Here is a 17,296-nt window from a genome sequence, read left to right on the forward strand (position 1 = left end):
ACTTTGGAAAATTTGAATTAGTAACAGTTAACTATATCACAGAAGCCAAAAATGTATATATTCATATAAATATTCATCCATGTACATATTTGCCTAAAAACCATGAGCAAAAGACAATGTTATTACATAGAAGTTGAATGAGGAAACTGGATTTATTCCAAAAATTATTCATTAAGTAGCCTACTATGTGACAAATACCAGTTACCATGTCTTCTGTTGGACTGTACCAAAAATTAGTTTTTATTTAAAGAATGATTCAAATCTTCACTATGATTAATCAGTTTCCATAAAGAGTTATATTTTCACTGCCTTATTTTTGTAGGAGGGAAACAAAATTCCATCAAGCATTTCCCATATCTATACATTTAACCAAGACATGTGACAAATGTCAAATGTGAGATTTGACAAAAGTGAGATTAAGAAATAACCAGTGCCTCCTATTGAGTATTACTGACTCAAAAATTCAGTGATAAATAACTATGGTGTTGTTTTTTTTTTTCAGTGTGATAAAGATTTCAGAAATAGAATTTAGTGATTCATCACTTACATATAATACCTAGTGCTCATCCCAACAAGAGTCCTTCCCCCACCTACCTCCCCTCCAGCAACTCTCAGTTTGTTCTTTGTATTTAAGAGTCTCTAATGGTTTGCCTCCCTGTTTTTCTTATTTTTGCTTTCCTTTCCCCATGTTCATCAGTTTGCTTTCTTAAATTCCACATATGAGTGAAATATTATTATATTTGTCTTTCCTTGACTGAGTTATTTCACTTAGCATAATACACTCTAGTTCCATTCACATTGTTGTAAATGACAAGATTTCATTCTTTTTGACTGCCAAGTAATATTCCAGTGTGTGTGGTGTGTGTGTGTGTGTGTGTGTGTGTGTGTGTGTGTGTGTGAGTGTACACCACATCTTCTTTATCCATTTGTCAGTCTATGGAATTTGGGCTCTTTTCATAATTTGTCTCTTATTGATATTGCTGCTATAAACATTGGGGTGCATGTGCCCCTTGTAAATTTTTTTTTTATGTTTATTTACTTTTGAGACAGAGAGAGACGGAGTGTGAGCGAGGAAAGAACAGAGAGACAGGAAGGCACAGAATCAGAAGCAGCATCCAGGCTCCAAGCTGTCAGCACAGAGCCCAACATGGGGCTTGAACTCATGATCCATGAGATCATGACCTGAGCCGAAGTCATACACTTAACCTACTGAGCCACACCCAGGTGCCTTTTTTTAAACATTTATTTTTTAATGTATTTTAATGTATTTTTATGTATGTATGTATGTATGTATGTATGTATGTATGTATGTATTATGTATGTATGTATGTATATGTATGTATGTATGTATTTTATGTATGTATTATGTATGTATGTATGTATTTTTTAATGTATTTTATAATGTATTTTTTATGTATGTGCCCCTTCTAAAAAGCATTTTTGTATCCTTTGGGTAATTAACTATGGTTTTTCTAAGAAAATGTTTTTCTATGTGTTATTTTTTAGCATTCATAAGATAGGTTTGTGTGTGTATGTGTCTGAGTCCAGTAATGGACTCTGACATGGACTAACATGTACAACCATGACCAATCGTGTAGGTCATCTTAATATTTAGCTACAAAGAGTATACCTTGCTATGTCGAAGGATTTATCTAATGATTTATCTTCATTCTGGTTTCTATCTTCCAGATAGTATAAAATAAGGTACACAAAGTTGGTAAACAAGAATTCCCAAGTATAATTTTGGCTCTGCCACTAACTGGCAAAGTGATTCTGATTAAATCCACCAACCTCTCAAAGGTTCCATTTTATTGTTTGTAAAATGAAGGAGCTGAAATAGAAGGATCTGTGAAGTTCCTTCTCTTTTTTATGCTATGATCACAAATGCAGTAGATTTTCTCAATACATCATACATAGCAAAAATTTCATTAAAAGTAAATAAAAACACCAATGTCATCAAACTAACCAACCTTTTAGCAACTAGGAAACTTTTAAATGATGGAATGACTCAAACAGATAGTCAATAATTACCGACAACTTAAACTAAGTGTATAGAATTAACCTAAACTAAGTATATAGAATTTAAAGGGAAATCATCACCATGAATTTCCTGAGCTCTCAAATATTTTACCAACTTTCAAAGATTAAAACAAAATAAAGATTTAGAGATAATATCAATAAGATCTTTGAGCCAAAGTGATGGTAATGCAAAAAATATCTACACCATCTCTATGGAATCTTTTCTTGGGCCATTCCTCTCTTTCTTCTAAACTTTCCTATTCCTAAATAATCTGCTTTGTTATACCATCATAGAAAACCATGTTTTCTCTTCACTAGTAATTTTGAAGTTAACCTATTTTATTTGACATTGGTGGGTTTTCTGAATCCTTGTTTCCCTAAAAGACTAAACTCTTAGCAAGCAAGAAACATGTCTTTGACTTCTCTATTCATTCCTACCATAGATTTCCATCTCACTGTTAACTTGGGGCAGTCTGGTGACACACTGTAGCAAGAAAACATTGAAAATTGCTGATGAGAGAAAGAGACAAACTAAAAAGTGGAAATGACTCTCCTTCTTTTCAGTCATTGACCAGATTTTCCATCGTATTCTATGTTATTCTCTATTTTCTTACACGCTACTCTAGGCCTTCATCTTTTGACATCTGGATGGTTTAATAGCTTTCTAAATACTTTCTGTCTCTATCTTTTCTTGATAATCTCATTAAAATAAATTCATGCCACCCTCTAGGTAAAAATCAAGCCTTTCAAGATCCAAATCAAGTTTCCTATTTTTTTTTCATAGTTTTACTAGCCTACTTACTTCAAAATGGCTTTTTCTTCCTTAAAACCTACCTTTTTTGTATTTATCCATCCAAAATTAGCCAAATGTTATATGGTAAGTCTTATATTTTCTCAGATGGTATATTTTTAATCTCCAACATTTTTTATGTATCTCTGTGTCCAGATGGTAAACTTAGTATGTTCTTTTAATGTAGTGCATATCCTTTAAGTATTTGTTCATTTGATTTATTCATTTGACATGAATAAAATGAATATTCGGCCTTGTGCAAAGGACATTTTTTGGCATGCTGGTAGACAAATGAACTCAAACGTTTAATCTCAAGGGTAACTGTGATTTAACTGGAGCAATCTTTAGTCTGGGCAAAGAGTAAGATGATGTTAAGTTCTGTGGATTAACATTATGAGAAAAGGAAATCCATTTTTGTTGCGAGAGAAATTTTGCTACATAATTGTAATTAGGAACAAATCAGATATCAATGATGCATTATATTCTAAGAGCTTTAACTAATAAGCACTAATAAATGGTTTCTCAACTTTAAATGGCTTGCACAATATTATTCCTATACATTGCTCCATGTACAGAAAATAATGAAAAGTGGGTCTGTTATTCAGAAAATTCAATATTTATTCTAAAATATGAATTGTTGGGTTAAAAGAATATTTCAAATACTCCAAAAGGGCATAAAATCTACCTCTACTAATTAGTTTCTCTATGAAAGCCTTCCAGACAATTATAGGGTAATACCACTGGTCAATGCTTTAGGTGCTTTTCATTAAAAGTATAGTGTTGCTACCAGATGAATTGCTTCATATAAAAGCACTTACCACAAAGCCCTATAATGGAAGGTTAAGTGCTATACTTAATTACTAATTTCAATCCTTATTACCTATATTTTGCAGTGCAGGCACTTTAAAAGGAACCAAATATAGTCTGTTGGTTCCTGCTTCTCTGATTATAGGATTTGGTGGTAAAAGCATTAGTGCAGCTGTATTTCTAATGAAGAATAACAACAAAAAAAAAAACTTTAAAATAAAAGCAGTGATACCACAAACCAATATAAAAGACATATACTAGACATTTCTAATGAACTCATACATAAAATCACTTTGTTCTAAAAACTTTAATCTAGATGACACACACTTCTAAATTTGTATTCAGCCTTCACAGCATTGTTGCAGATACAGCTCCAAAAGAAGAAAGTCTTTGAAATTTTCATGGCTTATTTCCTACCTCAATATCATGCTGAAATGCACACAGAACAGATGATTAATAAAATACTTGATAACAATGGTGACTCCCCTGAGTTCTTTACATATTCATCATGAACTTTTTACATGTATATAATGAAATTCCTCACAAGTGCTCTAATTTTCTTGAGGACAGATTCTGTGTTTTACTTTTGCTTGTATCTTCCATAATAACTGTGACTTTGCTCACTCTTGATTAATTAATATTATCTCAAATACTTTTCACTGAAAGCATACATAGAATCTTTGCATGTGCCTATTTTTTTTTCTAAATATAAAAGAGGTTGCATCTAAAATAACTATTTCTAAAGATTGTCCCTTAATTATCAGGATATTGTCAGTTTCCGATCTTTAAATATATTTTACATTGTTCCCTATACTGGGCATCCATTTAATTGGTAAATGAGACATTATATGTGTGTTAAACAAATTTTAGTCTAGAAAAATATACAACTATTTGCTGACTTAAGTAATGTACTGCCTTATTCTAGTATTAAATTGGACATTAGCTTGCCACATGATCATGTCTTTTTTGAAATATACCTAGTACATAGTATCTAGTAAGTGCACAATTAAAAGACTGTCAATCAGATACAATATATTAAAGAGGCATAGAAATTTTTGAAAATATAAAATATTTACCTCAATGCATTAATGCATTAGAAAACTAGGTTTTGGTTATCTATGCTTGAGAAATGCATATTGTATTTCTCGTTTAGAGATGCATTATGTATATTAATAAAATAAAGTCCAGATATAGATATTTTAAACTTAGTTTAAAACAGATTTTCTCCAACTAACTTGAGAGTGGGACTTCTCTCCCCTTGTAGGTCACCATTAGCATTCTCTAAACAGGAGCTCTTAAAAAATAGCTCTATGTGATAAAAGTGTGATAAAAGTAAAAAGTTACTAAAATGAAATAATTTTAACAAATTAACTGGTGAAACATTGCTGGGCTACTATAATAGTAACAGAATTTGTCAATTTACATATTCAGGTCTATTATTCACAGATGACAAAACCCCCAGAGACACAGCCTAGACCTTACCCTAGTTTACACATTTCATGGTGTCCAGTGAAGTAACTTCCTCTCAGTAAACAGGTGTTGATTAATCTTCATTTTGGAAAATTTACCAATTTACTCTCCGTAATTCCACTAAAGGTGTACTTTTTATGAAAAATACCCTTCTACTAGGATTTCAGTAAATGCAGTATTAGCAGGGTCTGTGTGACATATTTGAGTTACTTTCCTTCCAAGTCTTCCAATCCATTACAGATGGTAAAAGAAGGTGTACATTCTTGTAATTGTAGGGATAATTCCCAGGACATGAATTCAGCAAATATTTATTGACTGCCTACTATTTGCCAGTATTATAATGAGCCCTGGACATATTATTAATGTGCTTGCTTCTGAATTTTGTCATAGAGCTGTTTTTTTTTTTATCACACTTAATTCAGCAAATATTTGCACAGCACCAGTTTTACAGAATAGGTTTGAAATGAGGCCTGAAGATGTAGAAATATATAAATCAGAAAAGTTCCAGGAGGGCACCACGGACATTTCATTACACATTTCCTAATTGTGAGTCAGTATTAAGAAAAACTGAGATCTTTATTAATAAGTTAGTTATTTCCTCATATTATTTCTTCCAAGAAACAAATACTTATAACAGAGGCTTATATGCATTTTGGTAATCATTTTTATTGTGCAAAATGAAAATTTCTTTTTGAATATTTTCTTTATACACTACTATAAATCTGTTGTACAAGTTAGTTGTAGCTAAAAGAGGAGCAGAGAGAAATGAGGCTGATGTGTTTAGTAACCTCTTGTACTAAAATATAGAGATAATAATTGAAGTAAAATACAAGTATACTTTTAATTTGTAATTTACTTTAAAATAACATGATTGTTAAAGTTTATTTATTTTTGAAAAAGAGAAAGGGGGGAGGGGCAGAGGGAGAAAGAGAGAATCCCAAGCAGACGGTCAGCACAGAGCCTGATGTGGGGCTTGAACTCACAAACTGTGAGATCATGAATTGAGCCAAAGTTGGATGTTTAACCGACTAAGCCACCCAGGCACCCCAAAATAACATGTTTTTTTTTAATTGGGAATATATGCAACCACAGGTAACACTAGTTTAAGTCTTTATTTCCTTTGTTTCAATAATGCAGATCTGATAAGCTGATTAACAATGAAAAAAGGTAATTTTTATTTTATCTATAATAGCTTGACATTCATTTTATAGATGTGAAATGAATAATGCTAGTGTCACAGAATCTTTGTGAAACTCCCATATGGTTATGTGACAGTGAAAACAAACTTCATTTACTTACACATTCTTATAACGGGTGACTTATAGTACTATATATTGTTCCTTTACTGTTTCTCTATTTGTCTCATGGTCCTCTTGCACCTTTCATGAATTTCAGCTCTGCACCATCAAAGGAACCACCTGGTCCTAATTTTTTTCAGAGAAAAATATGTAATATTCCCTCCCTCAGTTTTAAATATAACTTTGTTACTTTTGACAAAGCCTTTCCTTTGTTCAAATGCAAGGATCCAGTAAAAAGAGCTTTGACATGTTGTGCCTTTTATGTGTGCATTTTTCTGGTTTCACTGATGTCCTGAATTTTGCAAACGATAAAGTGTGCCTTCAAGTTCTCCTACAAAATGCCATTTGTACACTGTATAAATAACAGTTTAGGACAGCATTACATTCACATGATTTTAAAGTCTAATAAATACTTGATGGTTTCTCAGAAAACCCACAATCTGGTGAAACGGACGCAAAATAGTGCTTTGTTTTCCAGTTTGTTTTTCATAAAATCTTCCCCCGATACACATTCACTGGCTTACCTGCAGGGTAGCGCTCGATCACTGGCCAGCTGTCCACCTGTAATGTGGCATTGCCACCACTCCTTGTAAAACGGACTACATGGTATTTCCCATCGTTAATGATTGCATTGGACTCCTCAATGGCGATGTCATCTGTCCCAACATTAAATTTAACTCCAATTTTTCCTTGGTGCTGGAAGGAAGGAGGGGACAAAAAAGAATTGTATGAAGTTATAGTGATTAGTCAGCATTTAATAAGAATTAAGTATAGGAACAAGACAAGAATATCCAGTCTTGCCACTTTTGTTCAATATATTATTGAAACTCCTAGCCATAGCAATTAGGCAAGAAAAAGGAATAAAAGGCTTCCAAAATGGAAAGTAAGAAGTAAAACTGGAACTATTTACTGATTATATAATATTATATATAGAACATCCTAAAAACTCCATAAAAATGGCTAGAACTAAAAAACAAATTCAGGGGCGCCTGGGTGGCTCAGATGGTTAAGCGTCTGACTTCAGCTCAGAGCCTGGAGCCTGCTTCAGATTCTGTGTCTCCATCTCTCTCTCTGTCCCTCTCCCAATTGTGCTCTGTCTCTCTCTTTCTCTCAAAAATAAATAAATGTAAAATATAAAAATTAAAAAAAAAAAACAAATTCAGTGAAGTCGCAGGATACAAAATCAATAGACAAAAATCTCTTGTGCTTCTTTTTTTTAACGTTTATTTATTTATTTTTGAGACAGAGAGAGACAAAGCATGAACGGGGGAGGGTCAGAGAGAGAGGGAGACACAGAATCTGAAACAGGCTCCAGGCTCTGAGCGGTCAGCACAGAGTCCGATGCAGGGCTTGAACTCACGGACCACGAGATCATGACCTGAGCCGAAGTCGGCCACTTAACCAAGTCACCCAGGTGCCCCTCTCTTGTATTTCTTTACACTAATAATATACTATCAGAAAGAGAAATTAAGAAAACAATTCCATTTACAATTACATCAAAGAGAATAAAATGCATGGGAATAAATTTGAGCATGGAGGGAAAAAAGATCTGTATATTTGAAAACTATAAGACATTAATGACAAGAATTGAAGAAGACACAAATAAATGGAATGAAATTCTATGTTCACAGATTAGAAGAATTAATATTGTTACCATGTCCTTACTACCCAAAGCATTCATTATACAGATTCAATGCAATCCCTATCTAAATTCCAATGGTATTTTTCGTAGAAATAGAACAAAAAACCCTAAAATTTGAATGGAACCACAAAAGACCTTGAATAGTCAAGCCAATCTTGAGGAAGAAAAACAAAGCTGGAGGCATCATGCTCCCTGATTTCAAACTATATTTAAAAGCTACAGTAATTAAAGCACTCTGGTATTTGGCATTAAAACAGACACACAGATCAATGAAACAGAACAGAGAGCCCAAAAATTCAGCCACACAACTATGGCCAATTAATTTACAACAAAGGAGCCAAGAATATACAATGGGGAAAAAACAGTCTCTTCAATAAATGGTACTGGGAAAACTAGACAGCCACTTTCAAAAGAATGAAACTGGACCACTATCTTATGCCATACACAAAAATTAACTTAAAATGTATCAAAAACTTGAATATAAGACCTGAAACCATAAAAAACCTAGATGACAACATAAGCACTAAGCTCCTTGGTATAAGTCTTTTGTGATGATTATTTTAATCTGTCACCAAAAGAAAAACAACAAAAGCAAAAATAAATAAGTAGGACTACATCAAACTAAAAAACTTCTGGACAGCAAAGGGAACCATCAACAAAATGAAAAGGGGACCTGGGGGGAATAGTTAAGATGGCAGAGAAGTAGAAGAGCCCTGGGCTGTCCTTGTTCCTCAAACACAGCTGTATTGAGGTCAGATCACTTGGAACACCCAGGAAATTGATCTGTAGAGTGGCAGAAGGATCTCCACAGTTGGCAGGAGTTAGCATGGCAGGTGCAAGGTTTACTTCAACAAACAAATCAAAGTACATCTAGTTAAGGTCCAAACACATCCCACTACAAGCAAGGAGGACCTCTGCAGAGTACCGACGCAGTAGGAAAGAGCAGCCAACCCGCAACAGCAGAGTGCACACAACATACACCAGAAACACTTCCTGAAGAGCCAAGCCCTGGATAGTGTATGACCCCTTTTTAATATAGTAGTACTCTCAAGAGCAGAAAACATGTCAAGCTTTTAAAACATGCAAAAGACAGAAATTTAGACAAAATGACAAGACAAAGGCATTCTCCCCAAAAGAAAGGTCAAGAAGAAGTCACAGGCTGGGACTTGCTCAAAGAAAATATAAGCAATATATCTGAACAAGAATTTAGAACAAAAGTCATAAGACTACTAGCTTATGAAGACACCAGAGAAACCCTTGCTACAGAGATCAAAGACTTAAAAAACAGTCAGGCTGAAATTTTTAAAAAAATGGTATAACTGAGATACAAAGCTGAATAGATACAGTCACAATGAGGATTGTAGAAGCAGAGAAGACAATAGATGATATAGAAGATAAAATTATGGGAAGAAAATGAAGCAGCAAAGAAGAGGGAAAGGAAAGTATTAGAGCAAAAAGGAACTTAGCAATTCCATAAAACTAAACAATACCCACATCATAGGAGTGCCAGAAGAACAGCAGGAAAAAGGGGCAGAAAGTTTATTTGAACAAAATGTAGCTGAGAACTTACCTAGTCTGAGGAAGGAAACAGGCATTCAATTCCAAGATACACAGAGAACTTCCCTCAAAATCAACAAATACAGGTCAACACCATGACACATCATAGTGAGACTTTCAAAATATAAAGATAAAGAGAGAATTCTGAAAGCAGCTAGGGACAAAAGGTTCTTAACCTACAAGGATAGACACATCAGGTTAGCAGCAGACCTGTCCACTGAAACTTGGTGGGCCAGAAGGGAGTGGCAGGAAGTACTCAATGTGCTAGAACATGACAGCGATGTCAACTCTCACCACTGCTGTTCAACTTATCATTGGAAGTCCTAGCATCAGCAATCAGACAACAAAAAGAAATAAAAGGGATACAAATTGACAAGGAAGAAGTCAAAGTTTCTCTCTTCACAGATGGCATAACACTGTATGTGGAAAACCCAAAAGACTATCCCAAAACTGCTAGAACTGATACATAAATTCAGCAAAGTTTCAGGATATAAAATCAAAGTACCAGAACTGGTTGTATTTCTATATACCAATAATGAAACAGCAAAGAGGAATCAAGGAATGGATCCCATTTAAAATTGTACCAAAAACTGTAAGAGACCTGGGAATAAAACTAACCAAAGAGGTTAAAGATCTGTACGTTGAAAACTACAGAAAGCTTATGAAAGAAAATGAAGAAGACACAAAGAAATGGAAAAACATTCCATGCTCATAGGTTGGAAAAACAAATATTGTTAAAATGTTGATACTACCCAAAGCCATCTACACATTCAATTAATCCCTATCAAAAAATGCCAGCATTCTTCACAGAACTAGAATTAACAATTCTAAAATTTGTATGAAACCAGAAAAAAAACCCGAATAGACAAAGCAACAATGAAAAAGAAAACCTAACCTGGAGGCATGAAAATTCTGGACTTCCAGCTGTATTACAATGCTGTAATCATCAAGACAGCGTGGTACTGGCACAAACACAGACAAAAGACCAATAGAACAAGAAATAGAAAACCCAGAAATGGACCTACAAATGTATGGTCAACTAACCTTTGACAAAGCAGGAAAGAATATCTAATAGAAAAAGGACAGTCTCTTCAGCAAATGGTGTTGGGAAAACTGGATAGCAACTTGCAAAAGAATGAATAAAACTGGACCAGTTTCTTATACCATACACAAAAGTAAACTCAAAATGGATGAAAGACCTAAATGTGAGAGAGGAAACCATCAAAATCCTAGAAGGGAAAACAGGTAGCAATGTCTTTGACCTCAGGCACAGCATCTTCTCTCTGCAGGCAAAGGAATCAAAAACATAAATGAACTATTAGGACCTCATCAAGATTAAAAGCTTCTGCACAGGAAAGAAAACAATCAACAACACTAAAAGGCAACCAATGGGATGGGAGAAGATATTTGCAAATGACATATCAGATAAAAGGTTAGTATCCAAAATCTATAAAGAACTTATCAAACTCAACATCCAAAAAACAAATAACCCAGTGAAGAAATGCAGAGAAAACATGAATGGACACTTTTCTAAAGAAGACATCCAGATGGCTAACAGACACATGAAAAGGTGGTCACATCACTCATCATTAGAGAAATACAAATCAAAACCACAAAGAGATACCTCCTCACACCTGTCAGAATAGCTAAGTTTAACAACTCAGGCAACAACAGATGTTGGCAAGGATATGGAGAAAGAGGAACCCTTTTGCACAGTTGGTGGGAATGCACACTGGTGCAGCCCCTCTGGAAAACAGTATGGAGGTTCCTCAAAAAATTAAAAATAGAGCTACATATGACCCAGCAATTGCACTATGAGGCATTTATCCAAAAGATACAAAAATGCTGATTCAAAGGGGCACATGCACCCCAATGTTTACAGCAGTGCTATCAACAATAGTCAAATGTCCATCAACTGAAAACTGGATAAAGAAGATATGGTGTGTGTATACACACACACACACACACACACACACTGGAATATTGGCGATCAAAAACAATGAAATCTTGCCATTTGCAACAACATAGATGGACCTCAAGGGCATTATGTTAAGTAAGTTAAATATTAAATAATTAAATAATATTATGTTAAGTAAAATAAGTCAGAGATGACAAATACTACATGATCTCTAATCTAAAACAAACCACACACCAAGGTTACAGATACAGAGAATATGGTGATTCCAAGAAGTAGGGGGTGAGGGATGTCAGAAATGGATGAATTTATTTTTTTAATTTAGTTTAAATAAATTTTAAAAAATTAAAAAAAGGGATTCAGACATAAGTATGTGTGTGTGTGTGTGTGTGTGTGTGTGTAAAATCACGTGTGTGTGTGTTTGTGTGTAATCACTTCCCTCAAAGTATTCACAGTTCAGTGAAGTTCATCTTGGGTTCTTTTTATCACTACATATATATACGTAGGCCGTCTGAGATGCATTTCTCTTGTCATGTAGTTACCCTCATTCACCCTCCTAGTCTCTGTTCTAGGAAGCCACAAATTTAAACAAAACATTACATACAGTGTATTGTTCAAGAACATGCTTCAGACAATGGTTACTTTCCTCCAATTTTACTTCTGAAAAATTCATATATTAGAATCAAGACTCTTGACATTTGGGTCAATCTGGAGCATCTCTTTCATGGATGATTGATATGCCAATAGAAACACTTTCTAGAGAACTGAACTGTTTTCCTCCCAGAGGATGCCCCAGAAAAGGTGCACAGCTGCCCGTGGGGAAGGACATCCTGTCACGTTCTTTAATGTAGTTTCTTTACTCCACTCTCCGTTTCACACACACATAAACAAATGAGGCAAGAAATTCTCTCTTTTATTAATAACTGGCAAAACCACAGCAATTAAGTCTGTTTAGAGTGGAATGATAAATATTCACAATATAGGAAATTATTCTAAAAGATATGGAACACGCTGACAGGCATTTCGTGTGTGCAGTTTCTTAGTCCTTATTCGTGAAAAAAGTCATCGAATGCTAAGTGCCTGAAACTTACTCAGTTTCTTTATTTTACAAATGAGGAAACTATGACACGGGAAGGTACAATGACTTGTTCAAGGTCAAGTGACAATAGACAGGTACCAGAATGAGAATTCAGTCCCTCATTTTTGGTTTATAACTAAGTTATGTATATATATATTTAACTTCCTCTCAAGGGGCACCTGGATGGCTTAGTCAGTTAAGCATCCCAACTCTTGATTTCGACTCAAGTCATGATCTCATCGTTCATGAGTTCGAGCCCTGCGTTGTGTTCTGCGTCGACAACATGGAGCCTGCTTGGGATTCTCTCTTCCTCTCTCTGCCTCTCCCCTTCTCTCTCTCTTTCTCTCTCTCTCTCTCTCTCAAAATAGATAAACATTAAAAAATAAAATTAACTTCTAATGGATTATGCAAATTGGCATTAAAATCATTCTAAGTGCAAACTTTGTTGCTGTTAACTTCAGAATTTCACAAGATGAGGCTGCAAAGAGAAGTGTGTGCGTATGTTCTCTGCTCTGAGAAGCATTCTCTAATAGCAGTTCTGTCAGCTCTACCAGGAGCTCAGCTGATTTTGTAAAGCATATGGTTTTGCCCTTAATCAGCAGCATAGAATACAGACACTGCAGGCCCCTGTCAGAGTACATCACCTCAAACTGTCTGTAGCTCACCTTTCATCAGACCTCAGTTGAGAGGAACAACATAGGGGGGGATAGGGGTCTAAAGGACATAAAATCTATCCATTCCTGTAGAAATTTATAATCAGAATATTGGAAACCTGAATATTTGGACCACATCCTCTTAACCTCTCACTGTATTCTCATCACTGAATAGGCAGCAACAGTATGCATGGCATCAGCTTACACTGAGAGTTATTTCAAAAAATTTTTTTGTATAAAATTGCATTAACTAAACAGAAGTATTTGAAGATACTATGTGGGACACTGTGCATTGTCCCTTTCATAGTCACATGCAAAGGTTTCCATTTTTCTTTTTTCTGCTTTTTACTATTCATAAAGGATATCTTTCTTATACTGAGTTAGTATGGACTTTAATTTGTGTGTTTTGATTTGTTTTTAGGCTTCAGGGACAATATGACTTAAATCATATTTCCTTTTTAACTTTGGTTATTAGGAAACTCAAAATCCAAGAGCAGAGTAATTTTTAAAGCTACATACACTTGAGGTGTACTTTTTCTTTCTAGATTTATTTTTATTGTCTAGCACATTTCTCAGAATCCTTACTTTAAAATATATGCCATTGTAAGACATTCCAGTTTTTTTTGTAGAATGATTCCAGTGATACACAAACAGCTGGATTCCCCTGAAAACTGAAACTTAATCCAAGGGCATGTGGAGACATTATTTAGACATTTTTTATTTAGCACAGGCCTTTTGTGCAAGCAATCATTATCTCCTCATTTTGGAAGATTTCCAATTTGCTCGCTTTCAGTAAATTACTTAACATGATAAATACATATTTTAACACATGTATGATGTAACTAATAGGAAGAAAATTAAGAATCTTATTTAAGAGATTAACAAATACCTTTATACTATTCTATTCCTAGTACTTTATAAGTAATAACTTTGATCTTTCTCATAACAGCCCCATGAGAGAGGTACTACATTATCTCCATTTGACAGATGAGGAAACTAAAGCACAGAGTGATTCAGGAACTCAGCTAAGGTCATGCAGCTAAAAAGAGAAAAGCTGTGATTCAAACCCAAGCATTCCCACTTTGGAGAATGCACTTTGTGCTTCTAATGATTATGGCAGGCTAAATTCGAGGAATGTTGGGTCATCCTATAACTGCAATTAGCAGATTTGGTTAATCTAGCTGTTCTGGCTACCTGTTCATTTTCCTGCTAGAGTAGGAGCGCCACGGGGCCTCATATAGTGCTTTGCAGATTTTACATATGTATCCATCAATATGTGTTTAAAATAATTTTATAGTGGACAGTAAGCAACTGATATGCAGATGTTACAGGATGTTAGAATGGATTTCTTTGTCTTAATTTCAGCTGCAATCTTGAGCTGGTAATAAGACAAAAAACAGACTACTACTTCCATTGTACAAAATGAGGTATACAACTTGCAAAGGAGAACACTAAAAATTGTTTTTGGGACCCTGAATTAATTACCTATTTTCAGCCCATTATAAAAGAGAGAAAGGCCAAGAAGAGATGGATAACTAGAAGAGGATTTTTGGAGACCATTGGACTGTGAAGTGATTTCCAGGTACCTGGAAAGGTGGAAGGTGCCACTTTTCCCTTATCTCAAGTGCAGGAGAATGTGACTTCACTGAAACATCTCAGAAAGTTTGATACTCATCTCCTGGAACTTGGTTGCAGTGGTTAGGATAGTCAGCAATCCTAGTTGCTCCTGTCTGGGATGGGACTCTTGCCTGAGAAATCTTCAAGGGAAGGGACTATGGCTTGTTGATGCTCTGATGGCAGAGCAGAGACCTATTACTGCACCTGTGCATCAGAGTTTGTTAGAACAAGTGACAGGTGAGCATTACCCATGGCTTAGAGAGCCAGCATAGAATTGTGTTGTATCACATTCAAAAGGGCCACCAGTTGGGATGAGTGGGTGTGGTGGAGATGAGCAGTGAAGACAACTGAAGGAACCTGAAGTTGCAGGGGTGGACTGAGGCAGAAATCCTAAATGACTACCTGAAGAAGGTGCATTTACCTACCTTAAGGGAATTACAGGTAAAAAAAAAAAAAAAAAAAGTCCAGTGATGTGGTTAAGAGCACTGAAAAACCCACTAAAAAGCCCCCCCCCAAAGTACCCCTTCCCAGAGTCAGTTTCTAGTTTTGGCTAAGTCCAGCTAGATGGCTGCTATTGTATTAGCCAAGTAAGATCAAGGAGGACCCTTATCTTCTCTTCCTTTTCCTGTTTCCTCCTCCTGTGGAGGAGTCAGGAAGGAGGAGGAGAAGTGAACATCACTGAAACAAGAGGCGAAACAACTTCCTCCCCTCATCCAGTATAAGTGGCCGCTCCAAGGCAACCCAAGCAGGGCTAATAAACTGGCTCTAACTGAAGTTGTATTTAGTATTACAAAGGAGTGCACTGAAATTACTTCCTATGCATAAAAGTGAATGGATGACCCTTTTTTTTTTTTTTTAACTATCTAAAAGAGACAAATGTAGTGTTAAGACTTTCCCCGGGGTCAAAAAGAAATATTCCATAGAACACCAGATTTAAATTCCTGTTGCATTGTAGGAATCAGGTTTTTTAATGTAACAAGTGCTTAAGGATATTTGTTACTCTGGAGTTTCCACTGTTTTAGGGTTTCTTCTATTACAGACATGTTTCCTATCCCAGGATAGACTGAAAGAAATTTTGAAGGTTCCCTACTTATTCTGATAGGGAGGCTACAATAGTCCCTTATTATCAGAGTTCTAATTGTTAAGGAGATTCAAGTTCTAGAAATAAAAGCATTATAATGCCAAAGTTACAAGATGCACCAAACTCTGAGAAAAAGTCCCTTTGCTTTATCCCTACATTTTTTCAGCAATATGAAATGTAAAATGATTATTTTCTAAGGTATAGAAATCTCTAGAATTTGCAGGGATTCATTTCTTACAACATAGTAAAACAAACAATTAAGAAACAATGAGGGTTGGTGATGCTTAGAGAACTTCTGACTTAAATAACACCCATCCTTTCCTGAATATATGATGATTAGGTCCTTTGACTTCCAAGATCATTGATTTTTCATGGACTCAGACTCCAGAGTCAGCTAGAATAGACTAAATACCACCCAAGTAGATTCAGACAACAGATGCTACATGAAATCAGACCTTATTTACCCTATCCAAGCTGCATCAAGCCACAGACTCCATGTTTCCCCTGAAAACAAATATATTAAAAATGCACATAAACCACAAAATATTAATATGAAGCATATTTAGAGAATCAGTATTTATGATTCCATTCAGAAACTGTAAATATTCTCAAAACACTCCCCCATATTGACAGAATAGCAAATCATTTCAATTACATAAACAATAAAACTTGCTAAACTTTCTTGCCAATGGATAATTACATTTAAAAGAATCCATTTCAAATTTTTATTCTCTGGGATTAAATGTGATTGTCTCCAGCAAATTCTCATGAATATTGTATTAGCAAAACCAGCAGTAATTTCACTGGACATGTACTGATCTTTCAACATTGTATTTTCCTTGAAATAGATAACTGGCTCACATATAATTTCAAAAATCTATTATGAGAATATCAGTAACAAGGCATTTATAATTTAATGAGGTCTTTCCATGGATTCATTAAATAAATAGTGACAAAGGTAATTATTGATTTTTTCACAAAAGCTCATTTCTGAATAAGGATTATATTATTAAACCAAGTTAGAAGGAAACATGAAAGATAACACTGGGAAGGAACTTGAACGTTCTAGCAAGTGGTACCATAGTTTCACACACCTTTTAATTCCATATGCAATCACATATTCACTTGAAAATATTTGTTGTAACCAAGGTAAAGATTTAATGGTGTACTTGATATCTGGGGCATACTTCAAGCAAGAGGTCTGTATGTTATAGATGCAGATATATTTCAATCTATATGCATATGAAATAGGAAAAACAGAATACATAAATGTAAAGATTTATCCTGTATATGGCATATAGACATGTCCACTGATTTTTTTTTCTCTTTTCTGGGGTTGTTATGTAGAATTGTGTGGCTTGACTATGTC

General features: G+C 34.9%; 1 protein-coding gene across 32 annotated transcripts in view; it reads right to left on the bottom strand.

Annotated features, from left to right (window-relative positions):
- The window catches only part of NRXN1 (neurexin 1), a 1,133,918-nt gene that overhangs the window by 164,775 nt on the left and 951,847 nt on the right, over positions 1-17,296 (bottom strand). For all 32 annotated transcript variants that reach the window (XM_045446002.1, XM_045446007.1, XM_045446003.1 and 29 more), the window contains one exon: positions 6,909-7,080. In XM_045446002.1, coding sequence (XP_045301958.1) covers positions 6,909-7,080 — 172 coding nt within the window. The remainder of the gene's footprint in view (positions 1-6,908; positions 7,081-17,296) is intronic.

The sequence above is a fragment of the Leopardus geoffroyi genome, chromosome A3 (genome assembly GCF_018350155.1).
Source record: "Leopardus geoffroyi isolate Oge1 chromosome A3, O.geoffroyi_Oge1_pat1.0, whole genome shotgun sequence".
Classification (NCBI taxonomy): Eukaryota; Metazoa; Chordata; class Mammalia; order Carnivora; family Felidae; genus Leopardus; species Leopardus geoffroyi.